This window comes from Canis lupus, chromosome X (genome assembly GCF_003254725.2).
Source record: "Canis lupus dingo isolate Sandy chromosome X, ASM325472v2, whole genome shotgun sequence".
In the NCBI taxonomy this organism is placed as follows: domain Eukaryota; kingdom Metazoa; phylum Chordata; class Mammalia; order Carnivora; family Canidae; genus Canis; species Canis lupus.
Genome location: NC_064281.1, coordinates 101478244 through 101496348, shown reverse-complemented (window position 1 = coordinate 101496348; position 18105 = coordinate 101478244). Strand labels below are relative to the sequence as shown.

The window sequence follows — 18105 nt, the reverse complement described above, 5'->3', positions numbered from 1 at the left end:
GTTAGCAAGGTCAATTCTGTTTTGCCGGATCACTGGGCCTGGAGCCCAGGCTTGAGCTGTCACATTGTTGTGACTTCTCCTTTTAGTATGTTTCTCTCCATAGACGAATGCATTTTTTGCATTCATTCGTATGTTTATGTTAGTGAGTTTTTGTCAACTTACGTTCATCCCAGTTCTGGGTATGCTCTGTGCCTGGGGGCTGAGGGGCAGAAGATGACATTGTGATTCCCTTGAATCATAGCGCCTCATGGGGAAGATGAACCATGAACCCTGTCTCACAGGTGTCTTCATGTAAAGCACATGCAAAGGAATATTAAGGTGGCATGATGGTACTTATATCATTCTCTAATGAATAGCTATCCCCATTCTTTTAAAACTTGTGATGCACTGTTATTGTTTGATTTCACAGCATCCACCCCACTCTGCAAAAAAAGGAAAAAAGTCCCATATGGCAGATATTTTTAAAATCAAAGTGAATTGAAAAATTATTCTGTTTTTAGAATTATCCTGCATATCTAGGATGCAACGAGACAGGCATTCTCATATGCTGCAGATGGATGGGCGTGCAAATTGATACTGTCTGGAAAGCATTTTGGCAATAAGCAATATGGGCTTTAAGGATTCATACCCTTTGACCCAGTAATTCCACTCTACTTAGAGTTTATTTAAGGGAAATAATCAGTTATACAAATTACTGTAGAAGGATTTTCAGTACATCATTTTTTTCTTTTTTAATATGGGCCTGGCTATTTTAATGCTGGCAACTTCATCTATTACTGCTCAGACTTCAACATGCTTTCCTTTTTTTCCTTTATGTTTTAGAAATTAACTTTAAAGCATGTATATATTCTTTTTTAAGATTTTACTTATTAGAGAGAGTGAGTGAGTGTGGGGAGGGGCCGAGGGAGAGGGAGAGAATTTCAAGCAGACTCTGCGGTGAGTCCATAGCTGGACTCAGGCAGGTCTCAATCTCACCACCCTGAGATCACTACCTGGGCTGAGACCAAGAGTTAGTTGCTCAACTGACTGAGCCACCCAGGTGCCCCAATACGTATACATTCTTGAGGAGGGGAGGTGGGAATTGTGATTGGAGTGGTGATCAAAGGGGATTTAAACTTTACCTGAAATATTTTAAGTTTTTTCATGCAACATCATTTAAATGTAAAAACCCAGAGGCCACTTAAATGTCCTACAATATAGAATGGTTAAATAAATTACAGTATATGCATATGATAGAATATTATATTGCTGATATTAATGTTTTTAGAAGAGAAATTAACAAACCTGGAAAAGTTCACCATATAATGTTAAGTGAAAGATACAGAATACAAAATTATACTTAGAATGTGATCTCTAATTTTTAAAAGTTGTGAATGTTTATTTATCTGTTAAGGAAATACACCAAAATGCATGGATATCCCTGAATTGAGAGACTGTCAATGATTTTTATTTTTTCTCATATGTATTTTCTATTTTTTCCAAGCTTGTTACAATAAGCATGCATTAATCTTATTTATAAATAATTGTTTTTCTGATTCTAAGTATTATCAGTTTTTTTTCATGCATATTTTTTATTTTTGCAAGATAATATCCTTTTATGCATGTTGCTTTCTAATGCATATTTTCATTTTGCAACGTATTGTGAATATTGTCCTGTATCTTCATTGACTTGTCTATATCATTTTATTTTTTTTCTATATATATCATTTTAAATGGTTGCATAATATTCCATCCTATGCAAGTATCATAATTTATTTAACCAACCTCCTATTGTGACACTGAGGTTATTTTCAAGTTTTCACTATTTTTTTTTATTTTTTTAAAGATTTTATTTATTCATTTATGGTAGACACACAGAGGGAGAGAGGCAGAGACACAGGCAGAGGGAGAAGCAGGCTCCATGCACCGGGAGCCCGATGTGGGATTCGATCCGGGGTCTCCAGGATCACGCCCTGGGCCAAAGGCAGGCGCCAAACCGCTGCGCCACCCAGGGATCCCTCAAGTTTTCACTATTAAAAGAGACTCTGTGGCAAATGGCCTTGCATCAACATCTTTTGTATATCTCATTGTAATTTTATTAAATTCTTAGAAATAGAATTGCTGGGTTAAAAAATATATGCCTTTAAACTTTTGGAAGCCACTGCTTTTATTGCTTACTGATAGTGTATAAAAATACCTTCTCCCCATCCTTGCCAACACTGGGCATTTTTACTCTTTTTAATATTTGTTAATATAGTAGGAGGTAACAGTGTCTTTGTGTTGATTTTTATGTCTTTGATTGTTAATGAATTTATTAACTTATTTATTTATAAAGGTTTTATTTATTTATTTATTTATTTATTTATTTATTTATTTATTTATTTGAGAGAGAGAGTGAGCAGGAGCCGGGTAGGGGGCAGAGAGAGAGGGAGTTGCAGACTCCCCACTAAGCAGGGAACCTAACATAGGGCTCAATCCTAGGACCCCAGAATCATGACCCCAGCTGGAAGCAGATGCTTAACTGACTGAGCCACTCAGGTACCCCTGATTGTTAGTGAATTTAAATGTTTTCATTTCAAAAAAAAAGGTTTTAATTTCATATATTTTTTAGCCATTTCAGTTTTTCTTATGAATGTTTTTCTTTGTAATCTGCCAAAAAACGTGAAGAAACCCCTTTCACATGTGCATAAAAGAATTGTATAGCATTTAGTGGAATTTCATTTTTTACTGATGTATCAACTCTCTGATGTTGAGAGTGTCCTCAGATAGTGTTAGTCTGGAGAAGACAGTGTGCCTAGGGAACTGGTGATTACTCCCACTAGTTTTAGAGAAGTGGTAAGACTTTAGGGCTCAAATAATGGCTAGCAGTGAAATTAACTGTTTTTACTGATCTACAGAAGCTACCAATGGTGCAGTGCCCCAGGGCCAGCGACCACCTCCTCGTATCAAGAATTTCCAGATCAACAACCAGATTGTGAAGCTGAAATACTGTTATACATGTAAGATCTTCCGGCCTCCCCGGGCCTCCCATTGCAGCATCTGTGACAACTGTGTGGGTGAGTAAAGCCAAAGTGGCTTTGTCTGGGGGGAAGGCTGAGTTGAAGGAGGAGAGGGTTAGGGTTATTATTCCAGGGAAAAATCAGTAGGAGTGGGAAGATAGACTTATAGGAAATAAGCTAGAATTAGATAGGAAACTTTAGATAGGAAAAATGCTTCTGAACAACTGTAGATCAACTGTACTTCTGGAGATCGAATCATAATTTAAATATCCTCTAGCCTAAAATTTATATTAAAAAACCTTTTTGGAAATGGGTGAGTAGACTTTACCTGTTTTTCAAATCTGGATTTGTTTCAAGTGGAGCCCACCTTATTAGGTAGGGGGAAGAGAACCCTAGTCCACTGGAGGGCAGCAGCGGGGAAGGAAGGGATATGTAAGAAGTAGTGTTTCCAAGAAGAAAGTTGCTAGCATTTACTGAGTTCCTGCTATATACCAGGCACTGTGCTAAGTGCTTTCCCTTTCTCTCATTTAAGACTCATAAGAACCCCATGAGGTAGGTATTATCCTCTTTTTACAGGTGAGGAAATAAGTGAAGAACCTTTGTGCAGGTTCATGTAATTAATATGAGATGAAACTAGAGCAGGTCTGGTTCCAACACTGTCCTTTCATCTTTCTCTGCTGAGGCTGCAAGGGTGGCTGGTGTGCATAATACATGGGCCTGTGGTTCTATCTCCATATATGTGGCTTGGTTGTAATCACTGCCTAGTGTGTGCTGAGCCCTGAGAAAGATCAGAAATAGGCAGGAAATATGTCTATGGATAGGCATATATGTGCAACTCCTTACATTACCAGTAAACATACTTCTTTTTAAAAAGGATTTTATCTTTTTATTTGAAAGAGAGAGAGAGAGCATGAGCACACATGGGTGCCGGGGGCCGGGGAGAGGAGGAAAGAGGGGGAAGGAGAGGGACAAACAGACTCTGCACTGAGCGTGGAGCCTCAGGCGGGCCTCGATCCTAGGACCCCGAGTCAAACACTTAACTGACTGAGCGACCCAGGCACCCCGAGCAAACTTTTAGCACTCTTTGTATATGCCATGGAACATGCCTGACTGAGAACATTGCTTACTTCTTATTAGCCAATTCTTTAGGCAAAGGTCAGGAAGATAAAACTTACTTTATATGGTAAAAATCTGTGTATAGATAGGATTTTTATAAATTAAAACTCATTTTAAATTAGCTAGGAAACTCGATATTTCAAAAAGGTCTGATGTGAAGTTTTTCATAAAGAATTCCCTCTCCTTATTAATATTCTTAAATATAAAGAACTCATTCAAATTGATTTTTAAAAACAAACACCGGGCAGCCCAGGTGGCTCAGTGGTTTGGTACTGCCTTCGGCCCAGGATGTGATCCTGGGAACCCGGAATCGAGTCCTGCGTCGGGCTCCCTGCGTGGAGCCTGCTTCCCCCTCTGCCTGTGTCTCTGTGCCTCTCTCTCTCTGTCTGTCATGAATAAATAAAATCCTAAAAAAAGAAACACTAACATTCCAGGAGAAATATGGACAGTTCGTAAATGGGATATGTTATTAACTAATTAACATGAAAAAGGTTCATCCTTACTATAAATCAGAGAAATAAAAATTAAAACAAGATCTTTTAAAATCCAGAACATTACCAAATAAAACCTGATCATGCTTACACTCCCTGACAGGAGTGTAAATTGGAACAAACTTTTTGGAAGACAACCTAGTAGATTCATAAAAGCTTTATTTTTTTTAAAAAAAAGATTTTTATTTATTTATTCATGAGAGATACAGAGAGGCAGAGACATAGGCAGAGGAGAAGCAGGCTCCCTGTGGGGAGCCTGATGCGGGACTTGATCCCAGGATCCTGGGATCATGACCTGAGCCAAAGGCAGATGCTCAACCACTGAGCCACCCAGGAGCCCCTCTTAAAAGCTTTAAAACATGTATACCCTTGGATGCAAGTGATCCCCTTTCTAGGGATCTGTGCTAAGAAAATAATCAGGGATCCTGTAAAAGATTTAGGTATGGAAATATTTACTTCAGGATTGTTATAATGTGGAAAAATTGGATAAACCTAATTGTCCATCCATAGATAAGTGGTCAAATAAATTGTGGGACATTCATGCAATAGATTTATGGGAAAAGCTCATATTAGAAAGCTAAATGAAATAAAATAGGAGCTAGTCTACATTTATAGTGTGATCTCAGTTACACATTTGAAAAAATATAAGTATATGCAAAGATATATGCAGGAAAATATGCCAGAAAATATACCAGTAGCTTATTATCTATGGGTTGTAGAATTACAAATGATTTTGTTTCCTTCATTTTTGTTTTGTTCTTTTGTTTTTTTTTCAAGTTTTCTATGATGAGCATATATTAATTGTATTATCAGAAAAAGTATGATTTAAAATATAGTAGGGGCACCTGGGTGGCTCAGTCAGTTGAGCATCTATCTGACTCTTGATTTTGGCTCAGGTCATGATCTCAGGCTCGTGAGATGGAGCATCGAGTCTACTGGTGATTCTCTCTCTCCCTCTCCCTCGGCCCCTCCTCCCACTCATGCTTTCTCTCTCACTCAAATAAATAAATAAAATCTTAATAAAATAAAAATGGTAAAAATATATCTGTATAAATCTATAGGTTCCAGTGTTTTTCTATGGCAGATTTGCTTGAAGTGAGGCCATATCTGTAATTCTTGATCCAGATATTACCTTAATCACTTGAGCAGGTTTTCCCTACATCTTCTTTTCCTTTGCTGAAAAGATATATTGTAGTCCTTTAGCCAAGAGATGTACCATTCTTACAGTCTTATTAATTTTGACTAGTATGTAGCTTTTTCTATTCATTAAAATAATACATGTTCATTGTAGAAAATATGGGAGGTACAGAAAGTATAAATAAAATTTGATCCCAAATTTCCTCTCCATTTTGCTGTATCTCCTTCCAGTGTCACTTGTTTGTGAAGTTAGATCACACATGATAGAGTTTTTAATCCTGCCTTTGTCACTTAACATTATATCCTGAGCATTTTTCTACATCTTAAATGTTTTGAATGTATTATTTTCTAGTTTATTTAATTACGTATTATTTGCTATTCCATTTTATTCATTATCATTACACTGCAATAAAAATGATTAAATTTAAGGATGTAGAGAAATTGGAACCTTTATATACTGCTGGTGGGAATATAAAATGGTATAGCCACTGTGGAAAACAGTTTGGCCATTCCTCAAAAAGTTAAACATGGAATTATCATTTACCCAGCAATTTCACTCCTGGGTGTGTGTGTGTGTGTGTGTGTGTGTGTATACCTAAATTAGCTTGCTCAGGATACCATAACAAAATATCATACACTGGGTAGCTTAAACAACAGAAATTTATTTTTTAACAGTTCTGGAGGTTAGAAGTCCAACATCAGGTTACTGGCAGGATTGATTTCTGGTGAGGTCTCTTGTCTCTGGATTGCAGATCGCCACCTTCTTGCTGTGTTCATATGGCCTCTTTTCTGTGCTCATGCACTCCTGATGTCTCATCTTGTTCCTATAATGATACCAATCTGACATGATTAGGGCCCTACTCTTAAGACTTTTACCTCCTTAAAAGCCTTGTCCCCAAATACAGTTACATTAGGGGTTAAGGCTTTAACATATGAATTTTGAGAGGGACACAATTCTGTCCATAACAATACCAAAAATATTTGAAAATAGATAAACATTTTTGTACATTAGTGTGCATGGCAGTATTGTTCACGGTAGCCAAAAGGTGGAAACAACCCAGGTGTTCATCAACCAATGGATGGATAAACAAAATGTGTTATATCCATACAGTGGAATATTATTCAGCCATGAAGAGGAATGAAGTGCTGATATATGCTACATTGTGGATGAATCTTAAAAACATCATGCTAAATGACAGAGGCCAGACAGAAAAGGTCAAGATGATTCCAGTTATATGAAATATCTAGACTAGGAATAGAGACAGAGAAAGATTAGAGGTTACTGGGGCTGGGGGGAAAGAGAAAGTGGAGAGTTATTCTTTAATGGGTACAGAGCTTCTCTTTGGGGGTGGTGAAAAATTTTGGAAATGGGTAATGATGATGGTTGTACAACATTGTGAATTTTAAAAATGCCACTAAATTATACACTTAAAATGAATAAATTGGCAAATTGCATGTTATATATTTTTCCACAATACAAAATCTAATAAAAAATTACTGAACTTAAAAAAAAATTACTGAACTTAAATTTCTGTGCATATTTCTATTTCCTTATGAGAAATTACTGAAAATGAGTTTATTTTGCCAAAGGGGCATGAGCCTTATTAAGACTGTTGATACACACTGCCAAATTGGTTTTCTGAAAGGTTATCTCAATTTATACTCCCACAAAGAGTATAGTGGTATCCATTTTATGCTATTCTCACCAGCACTTGATACTATTTTTTATATTCTTATTTTGATAGACAAAAATTGTCTTATTTTGTACTAGTATTGCACTGAATTATTAGTGAATCTGAAAACATTTAACTATATGTGGTATTTGTTAACTGTTTTCACCCTTATTTTCTTGAAGGAGTATTTGTATTTTGCTATTGATTTGTAAGGACTTCTCATATACTAAGGTACAGAATTTACATATATTTACACTGGTTTTTTTCTCTTTAACATTCTTTTATGATATTTTTAATATGTATAAAATGTTTTTTAAGGTTTATGGAGTCAAATATATTTTTCTTTATCTGTGTTTTCTTTTTTTTATTTTTTATTTATTCATGAAAGACAGAGAGAGAGCTAGAGGCACAGGCAGAGGGAGAAGCAGGCTCCATGCAGGGAGCCCGACGTGGGACTCGATCCTGGGTCTCCAGAATCACGCCCTGGACTGAATGTGGTGCTAAACCGCTGAGCTACCTGGGCCACCCCTATTTGTGTTTTCTTCCATTACTTTTATGCTTACTGAGAAAATATTTTTCTACATAGGGGATAAATGTTCATCTATTCTTTTTTTAAAAAGATTTATTTACTTATTTATTTTAGAGAGAGAGAATAGGAGTGGGAAGGGCAGAAGGAGAGGGAGAGAGAATCTCAAGCAGACTGCGCTGAATGTGGAACCTGACTTGAGGCTTGAACTCACGACCCTGAGATCATGACCTGAGCTAAAACCAAGAGTTGACCACTCAACTGGTTGCACCACCCAGGCACCCCTCATCTATTCTTTATAGTTATTTAATGGTTTTATTTTATTTTTACATTAAAAAATTTTTTTAGAGAACTAGAGAGAAGGAAGGAGGTGGGGCAGAGGGAGAGGGAGAGAGAGAATTTCAAGCAGACTCCATGCCCAGCATGGAGCCTGATGTGTAACTGGATCTCACAATCCTGAGATCCTGACCTGAGTGGAAATCAAGAGTTAGACATTTAACTGGCTGAGCCACCCAGATGCCCCTGTAGTTTTATCATTTTAAAAAATAACTAGAGGTTAAGAAAAACCACACTACTCATTTTTTAAAATTTCCTTGGCTGTTTTCACCCACTTCTTATTCCTGAACTTAGTCCACCTAACATTTTTCTTTGGAAAAGCCAAGTCTCTGTTGTCAACTAGCAGTGAGGCAGCTCACTTGACCCCTCAGTGCCTTAGCTTTTTCAACTGTAATGGAAGGAAAAGAATATCTTCTTTTGCTTGACTTCCAGGGTGACTGTGGGGATGAAATGAGATGACTATGAAAACATTGTGAAAAAGTGAAAAAAAGAAACCAGTGTTTTTTTATAATTGAAATTGACAGTGGTCATTGGGGTCTCTAAATTAGGTACTATGTGGATGGTGTGTTGTGCTTCATTTTGGAGGCTTTGGCACTGGATTCTCCCTTTTTCCCACAGAGCGCTTTGACCATCATTGCCCCTGGGTGGGGAATTGTGTTGGAAAGAGGAACTACCGCTACTTCTACCTCTTTATCCTATCTCTCTCCCTCCTCACGATCTATGTCTTCGCCTTCAACATCGTCTATGTGGCTCTCAGTGAGTATGCAGGGCAGTGTCTGTTGGTGAGGGGTGGGAGAAGATTTAAGGAGATCTGAGGGGAGTGGTTGGGTTTCCTGGTGGGACTTTACCATTGCAAAGGCACCCTAGGACCAATTAGAAGTGAACACTACTTTTTGCTCTCAATTGGAGCTCCAAAACTTAACTCACATCAATCAGTATTACTGAGTGTGTTGACCTTCTCATTTGGTCCTCTGCTGAAGACTGAGGCCCTGATTACTGGTCTGTACCCAGAGTAGGGGGCATTTCTGAGGTGATCCCAGAGATTGAGGATGTATTTCGGTTCTGCATCCTTTTTTCTTCTTCCTTGTAAGACCTGCTCTGTGCCAGGTAGTAGAAAGGGTTATACTAGAGAAATGACTTTCAGTAGCTTGTGGTCTACTTTGGGAGACAGAGAATACACACTCACATGTGTGCACACATACACACACACCCCAAATCCCCCTAAAGGCAGATGAGATGTGGAGTTAAAGGAGGCTTCTTGATCAAGAGATGAGTTCTCAGCTGGATTTTGAACAAGGGAGGGGAGGGACATGGATTGGTGAGGAGAGAGAATTTTTCTTGGATAGTTCTGATTTCTTGCTGTGAATGCATGTTCTCCATCCATGTCCATAGTTTGGGGCTAAGGAAGAGGGAGAGGAACAGGAAGCATGGCTTCTGTCAGACTCTGTAGTCCAGTGCCAGGTCCCACATTGAAAGTGTAAACTCTTTGGTGAGGATACTACCTGCTTGTAGGTAAGAGTCCCTTGTCTGAGTGAGGGCTTAATCTCTTGCCAATTTGTAACAAGGGATCGGGAGAAAAGGAAATGAGTGGGTACTAGGATAAGTGCATTTTTTACTAAAGTCATTGATTTTTCTTTCTACTTGTCCTCCCAATTTAACAGAATCCTTGAAAATTGGCTTCCTGGAGACGTTGAAAGAAACTCCTGGAACATATCCTCCCCTGGCAGTATGTTCCTGTGACGCCCTCTTAAACTAGTTTCGAGTAGGCTTTCTCTCTGCAGTTCTCCCACCATCTCGTTTTTCAGATGTCAGAGAGTGCCAAAGTCTAAAGTTAAAAAAACAAAAAAAGTGTAGTCTTAATGGTAGCAACCAGAATGGAAGATGGCCAGGGCTTAAAGGGAGGTCTTTCCCTCACCACTTTCTCCACTGCCTCCCTCTGAAGTCCTTCTGATCCCAGGCTCAGCCCTGCCTCCTCTAGTGTCAGTACACCTCTCATGTCACTTGACCAAAGTCCTATCTTTCTGTTACAGCTAAGGCTTATTTTGTACAGCAGTTGTATTTCTGAAAAGGAGACTCAGATGGGAATTCTATAAGTCATGTTCTGTTTTTCCCACCAACTTTTCATTTATAAAGTTTATTTTTCAATGGATTTTCCATTGGCAGTGATGGCTTTGGCTCTCTTCTAAATGTTCTCTTCAAAGAGCTAATGATGAATAAACAAGCATTTAAATGAACCAGAAATGTTAGAGAGCTACTTGTAATGACTAAACAGGAGTCCTCTACCTTTCATATATCCAGCAAGTTTAGAATTCCTGTTATTATATACGGATACTTGGCCATTTGTGATATATGTTCTGAGAGGTAAGGATGGTATGATTGGTGCCGAGAGTATGGGCTGAAGCATTGAACCCCCCTGGTGTAGCTTCTTCAACATTCCTTAACATCACCGCACTGTTCTAGAAGTGCTCATTTGCTTCTTCACACTCTGGTCCGTCGTGGGACTGACTGGGTTTCATACTTTCCTCGTGGCTCTCAACCAGACAACCAATGAAGACGTGAGTCAACTTTCCCTTTTCCTCATCACATATTCTTCCTCTATCCAGAGCCTATTCTCTCATTTCCTGCTGGAGAACTGAGTCTCCAGGGTTTGGAAGGTCGATGCAGACAGAACCCTAGGGAGATTGTTAAATCCAAAATGTGGAAGAGAAAGCACACTGCTTTGTTTGGGGCTGTGTTTTTTTTTTAAGTTTTTATCTAAATTCACCATTGTTAATGGTATGATTTGTAGTCTTCCAGACTTGTGTCCGTGTTTTAGATGAATATATATTTTGTTTTTTTAGTTGAAAATAATACATATTATTCAGCTTCTGATTTTTCACTCTATTGTGAACATTTTTCCATGGCTATGCAGGTATTTTTTCCTGTTGTGGTAAAATATATATAATATAAAATGTACCATCTTAGCCATGTTTAAATATAGAACTCACTGGCATGAAGTACTCTCATGTTGTGCTACCATCACTACCATCCATCTCCAGAGCTTTTCATCTTTCCATGCTGTAGATATTTCTGCAGCATATTTTTTACTATAAGTCTTGGCTTTTATCTTGCAGATCAAAGGCTCATGGACAGGGAAGAATCGTGTCCAGAATCCCTATAGCCATGGCAACATTGTGAAGAACTGCTGTGAAGTGCTATGTGGCCCCTTGCCCCCCAGGTATTCAGAGAACTAGAAGATCCTGGGATTCTTGGGACAAGCAATTTAACCTAATCCTATTACCTGGTCTGATGCATTTTTTTGAGAGAGATAGAGAGAGAGAGAGAGAGCGAGCAAGCACGAGCACAACAGTAGGGTGGAAAGGCACAGAGGAAAGAGAGAGAATCTTAAGCAGGCTCCATGCCCAGTGCAGAGCCCAACATGGGGCTTGATCTCATGACCTTGAGATCATGACCTGAGCCAAACAAGAGTCAGACACTCAACTGCCTGAGCCCCCCAGGTGCTCCTGATGTATCCTTCTGAATGTGGCCTTTTTGGTGTCAAATAGGTCTTCCCAAGGATTATCCCTTGGTGCCTTACTACATGGACCACAGACCACAGGCTAGTTGTTTTGAAGGGATAACCTTTCGTTCTTATTTCATTTGTTTGTTTCTTCCTTGGTTTGTTGAAGAAAACCATGAATGGAAGACAGGAGGCATGTGCTAGGATAACACTAGTCTGTTAAAGGGTAGGTTTATGTTTTCTAGTACATGCAGCAAGGTTCAGTGGGGTGGGTGGGGGAAGGGATGAATACAAAGTGCTTTATTAATTGTCCTCTCTCCTTCAGTGTGCTGGACCGAAGGGGTATTTTGCCACTGGAGGAAAGTGGAAGTCGACCTCCCAGTACTCAAGAGACCAGTAGCAGCCTTTTGCCACAGAGCCCAGTAAGTATTCCTGACATAATGGCTGAATCAGTGATAGAAGGTGTAGGCTAAATTTACACCTATGAGATATAATTAGGCAATTTCATGTCCAGTTGCTCCAGCTTCTCTGTTTCTGCTTCTGTCCTGACATTGTCTTCAGATCTTTGTGCTCTTGAGGTAGGTTAAGAGCTAGTCATTTCTTTGACATCCTGTGCCAGTCACTGGGCTAGGTGCTAGGGATATGCCAGTTAACAAGACAAACAATTTCACTGCTCTCAAGGAACTCATTGTGTAGTAGGGTTGAAAGACAAGGAAATAGGCCATTGCTCAATGTTGTGAAAAGAGCCGTGAGGAGGGAAGCATAAAATGCTATCAGAGCAAAGATAGGGGTAAGGGCAGCAGTGGGTTAGAGTTAATGAAGGGGTTACCTTGGTAGAAGGGGGCTTCATCCCTGGAATATGCAGTGGTTGTAACAAATCTCCCAGCTGTCTTGCTCAGGATATACTTTATAAAGTATGTTCCTAAAAAGTTACTATTTGATATTTTATTTTTTATAATAGCCTTATTGAGCTATAATTCACACATTATAAAATCCCTATTTAAAATGTACAGCTCACTGGTTTGTAGTATAGTCACAGAGTTGTACAATCGTCACAACAATCAATTTTAAAATATTTTCATGATCTCTCACCAAATGCCTGTACCCAGCAGCAGTCACTCTTTTTCCTCCTAGCTCCCCCAGCCCAATCCCTAAGCAGCTATTAATCTACTTTCTTTTGCTATAGATTTTCCTCTTCTGTACATTCCATGTAAATGGAATCATATAGTGTGTGGTCACTTGTGACCGGCTTCTTTCATTTGACAATATTTTCAAGGTTCATCCATGTTGTCATATATAGCAGTACTTCATTCCTTTATACAGCTGAATAATATTCCATTATATGGATAATGCCACATCTTATTTATATATTCATCTATTGATAGCCATTTGGGTTGTTTGCAACAAACAACCTTTTGATTATGAATAATGCAGTGATGAACTTTCCTGTGCAAGTTTTTTCATAGACATGTATGAATTCATTTATCTTGGCTATATACCAGGAATGAAATCACTGGGTCATATAATAGCTCTATGTTTCACCTTTTGAGTACCTTGTGAACTGTTTTCCTAAGTGGCTGCACCCTTTTACATCCCCCACCAGTAGTGTATGAGGGTGCCAGTTTCTCCACATTCTTGGCAATACTTGTCATTATTATTTGACATTCTGGTTCTAGCCATCCTAGTGGGTGTGAAGTGGTATCTCACTGTGGTTATGATTTGCATTTCCTTAATGATGTTGGGCGTCTTTCCATGAGTTTATTGGCCATTTGTATATCTTCTTTGGAGAAGCATCTATTTAGATCCTTTATCCATTTTTAAATTGGGCAAGTTGGTTTTTTATTGTTGAGTACCAAGAGTTCTCTTATCAGATATATGATTTGCAAATATTTTCTCCCATTCTGTGGGTTATCTTTTCACTTTCTTAATGGTGTCCTTTAAAGCACAAAAGTTTAAATTTTGATGTAGTCCAATTTATCTATTTTTTTTCTTCTATTTCTTGGGCTTTTGCTGTCAGATGTAAGAAACCATTGTCTAATCCAAGGTCATGAAGACTTATTCCTCTGTTTTTCTAAGTGTTTTATAGTTTTAGCTCTTAATATTTAGAACCTTGATCCATTTTGAGTTAATTTGTATATATATGGTGCAATGTAGGGAGTTCAAGTTCTTTGATTTGCATGTGGATATACAGTTGTCTCAGCACCCTTTGTTGAAAAGACTATTTTTCACCCATTGAATTGTCTTGGCACCCTCATCAAAAATCAATTGACTGTAAATGCAAGAGTTTGTTTCTGGATTCTCAGTCCGATTTCATTGATCAGTATATCTATTATTGTGCCAGTATCACACCATCTTGGTTATTGTGGTATTGTAGTAAGTTTTGAAATTAGGAAGTGTGAGTCATACAAATTTGTTCTTTATTTATTCAATTATTTTGGCTGTTCTGGGTCCCTTGAATTTCCATATTCATCTTAGGATTTGCAAAGAAGCCAGCTGGAATTTTGATGAGGATTGCATTGAAGCTATAGATCAATTTTTGGAGTATTATCTTCCTAACAAGATTAAATCTTATGAATAATTAACATGGCTGTCTTCATTTGTTTAGGTCTTCTTTAATTTCTTTCAACATTTTGGGGATGCCTGGGTGGCTTAGTGGTTGAGCATCTACCTTCGGCTCAGTGCGTGATCCCAGGGTCCCAGGATCGAGTCCCACATTGGACTCCTTACATGGAGCCTGCTTCTCCCTCTGCCTCTCTCTCTGTCTCTCTCTGTGTCTCTCATGAATAAATAAACAAAAATCTTTAAAAAATTCTTCTTTCAACATTTTGTATTTTCCAGAGTACATTTTTTAAAAATTTTATTTATTTATTTAGAGAGAGCATACACATGCAAGTGGGGGGAAGGGCAAAGGAAGAGGGAGAGAGAATCTCAAGCGACTTTGTGCTAAGCATAGAGCCAGATGCAGGGCTTAATCTCATGACCCCGAGATCATGACCTGAGCTGAAATCAAGAGTCAGACGCTTAACCAACTGAACCACCCAGGTACCGCTAGTATAAGGTGTTTTTTAAAGTTTTATTTATTTAAGTAATCTCTACCCTCATCGTGGGGCTCAAACTCATGACCCTGAGATCAAGAGTCACATGCTTCTCCAGCTGAGCCAACCAGGTGCCCTCAGAGTATAAGTTTAATGCTTCTTTTGTTACATTTATTCATAAGTATTTTATTCTTTTTGATGTTACTGAAAATGAAATAATTTTCCTAATACATTTTTGGATTGTACATTGGAAGTATATAGAAATTCAATTAATTTTTTTATATTGATCTTGTATCTTGAAACCTTGCTAGACTAGTTTATTCTAATAGATTTTTAGTAGATTTGAGCTTTCTTTTCAAATAGAATCCTACTTTTAAGTGGATGATTTTTGTAAAGTAGATAATTGTTCTCTACCCTTCCTAAATTTTGAATTCTTTTTTGAAGTACAGCAAACTCTGGTTTATATATTATTATCATTTTGAATTTCATTTTCCTGATGAATCTGATCTTATATCATAACAATCTAGGTTAGTGATGCTAAGTTGAAGGTAGGGAAGGATAGTATTTTAGAATCACTAAGGGGGCATTTTCAAACCACATATCCCATCTGAAGATTTTGCCACCCTACCCTATTTGATTTAGGATCAGTGTTCCGGTGAGCTGTGTGTTAGGGAATAAAAAAGACTGAGAACCACTCAGGCCTTCTTAGACAAGTATGTTATAGCATTCTGTTGTGAAGGGAAGGGGTCTGTGTAATTATTTGTGGTCCCTTTTATTAATATCACAAATAATGATGAAAACATCTATCCACAACAGTGAAGAATAGAATTCAAACTTCAGTCGCATTCTGTTGAGAAGACTAGAGTTCGGTCTTGGTTCTGAGTTTGGTGTTGGTGGATGTATATTTGTAGCATCAGTGTGGTTGATGGATTCAGAGGAAGAGTTAGGTGTCTATGTATTATCTCCATTTAGATCTTAAGGGAGAGTTTTGTATTGAATTTGATACGTTTTCCTTCTCAGGCCCCAACAGAACATCTGAGCCCAAGTGAGATGCCGGAGGATACCAGCACTCCTGAAGAGATGCCACCCCCAGAGCCCCCAGAGCCACCACAGGAGGTGACTGCAGCTGAGAAGTAGCCTATCTATGGAAGAGACTTTTGTTCGTGTTTAATTAGGGCTGAGAGAGATTTAAGGGGAGAAGATAAACCTGAGACAGAGAGCAACCGAGCTGTCCCTTTTATTGTTTTCCTTTGGTCTTATTCACCCAATTGCACACTGGCATTTTCTTGCTGCAAGCTTTTTTTAATTTCTGGACTTGAGGCAGTCACGGAAGATGTCAGTCACCTCTGGTAACTGGACAAATGGGTCCCTTGGGCCCCGACACTGGCTTTCAATGGCCTTAGCCATGGAGTCTCCTTGGACTCCCCTCTCTTTCCTCCAGATGCCAGCTCTCCTGCTTGGGGTCATTGACCCAATTCTGGGGTTAAAGTTTCTTGAGACTGGCTCAAATCCTCCCAAGCTGCTGCATGTCATGAGTCCAGAGGCCGTCACAGAAAACTCTGGCCAGGGAATCCTAACTGGATTCCCAGGGCCTTCAGAACTGAAGAGGGTGAAGAGTGGGCTTGGAGGATTCTCCTGGCTACAAAGTGCCAACATTGCCGGCAAATCCTTTCAGGAATGGGGCAGATAACTTCCACTTGTATTTATTCATGTAGCTTCTCCTCTGTCCCCTGCCCACTCTCTAACACCCAAGCCCCACTCTTTTTCAACTAGAAATATGTAAGTAGTTACTGTAGAGAAAACAACCACATTTCTTGTAGACTACCTGGAAACTTTTTAATACCTGTGCCATTCTTAGTAAGAATTTATGAGATGCCAATGACATGGCCCCTTGCACTCTTTGTCTCATCTCTCCTCCTTTCTCGTTAGCCCCTTTTGTTTTCCTTTTGACTCTTGCTCCTGCTAGGAGCAGGAACAGCAGTAATAAAAGTCTGCACTTTGGTGATTCCTTTTCCTCAGAGGAAGCCTGAGTGCTCACTTAAACACTACCCCCTCAGACTCCCTGTGTGAGGCCTGTAGAGGCCCTGAATGCACAAATGGGGAAACCAAGGCACAGAGAGGCTCTCCTCTCCTCTCCTCTCCCCCTATGTCCCCTCAAAAAAGAAAAAAAAAGAAAAAAAAGAATAACCAGTACTTCCATTAGGCCTCGGCTGAGTGAGGAGGGAAAGCCCAGCACTGCTGCCCTCCCGGGTAAACCCACTCCAAGGCCTTGGCCCACCTCGGGCTTGGTAACCACACGGGGGCTTCCTCCAAGCCCCACTCTTCCAGCACTTCCACCGGCAGAGTCCCAGAGCTGCTTCACCCTGGGGGTGTGCTTTGACCCCCAGTCAGCTCTGCTCAGGACCTGCTCTATTTCAGGGAAGAAGATTTATGTATTATATGTGGCTATATTTCCTAAAGCACCTGTGTTTTTCTCTTTCTAAGCCAGGGTCCTGTCTGGATGACTTACGGGGAGGGGGGGGAGTGTAAACCAGAACTTTTAATCTATTTGAAGGTGATTAAACTGTGTCTAATGCAAACTGCCTGCCTCCTCCTTCCCCCCTTCCATTTCAAAAACCACCATGAGGTTGTGAATGTCTTTGTGTGGGGGGTAGGGGTGGGGGTTGAAGGGGTTGCTTGTTATTACATACTTCCATTTTCTAGGGGACCCTTGAGTTGGAGAAATAGCTCCCAAACTCTCCACTGATCTAGACCACATTTTGAGCTAAAGTTTACCTTATTCTGGACTATGAAGTAAAGGGCTTTCAAAGCAATATACAGTTTAGCACGATTGGGAGGGTTGGAGGGGGTATATTTACTTAAGAGAACATGTTCTTTATTAGGATATTGTTTTTATGCAGAGGGATGCTGTTAATTGCAAATGAGTCTTGATTATTAAAGCAGGCTCCTTGGAGCCTCCTCTTGGAAATATTTTGTTAGTGATCTTTTACAAGCAATGGCATATATTTCTTTTTTAAATGGTCTAAAATCAAGACTCCTTACCAATGCCTATCTCACCCTTCCCAGTTAATCAAAATTCATGAAATTTGGCTGCTTCCAGATTTTTCTGTATGTCTTCTTATTTTCTTCGTATTAGAGTTTGAGTGTAGCAATCAGGAGAAGCAGAGAGATGGGTTCTGAGTGACTCAGATTCCTCTCCTATCTGCCTCTATTTTTCCATTCTTTTTCTGGATCTCTCACTTTTATCTTTGTAGCTAGATTTCATTAGTTCAACATAAGGCCAAGCCTGAAGAATTTGGAAGTTACTAGATTTT

General features: G+C 39.1%; 1 protein-coding gene across 1 annotated transcript in view; it reads left to right on the top strand.

The window, feature by feature from the left end:
- Nucleotides 1-17370, top strand: part of ZDHHC9 (zinc finger DHHC-type palmitoyltransferase 9) — a 30514-nt gene extending 13144 nt beyond the window's left edge. The window contains exons 3-9 of the mRNA XM_025431884.3: nucleotides 2877-3035; nucleotides 8876-9013; nucleotides 9919-9967; nucleotides 10710-10812; nucleotides 11371-11474; nucleotides 12082-12178; nucleotides 15812-17370. Of these exons, the coding sequence (XP_025287669.1) occupies nucleotides 2877-3035; nucleotides 8876-9013; nucleotides 9919-9967; nucleotides 10710-10812; nucleotides 11371-11474; nucleotides 12082-12178; nucleotides 15812-15928 (767 nt within the window). The 3' untranslated portion in view covers nucleotides 15929-17370. The remainder of the gene's footprint in view (nucleotides 1-2876; nucleotides 3036-8875; nucleotides 9014-9918; nucleotides 9968-10709; nucleotides 10813-11370; nucleotides 11475-12081; nucleotides 12179-15811) is intronic.
- The last annotated feature ends 735 nt before the right edge of the window (nucleotides 17371-18105 follow it).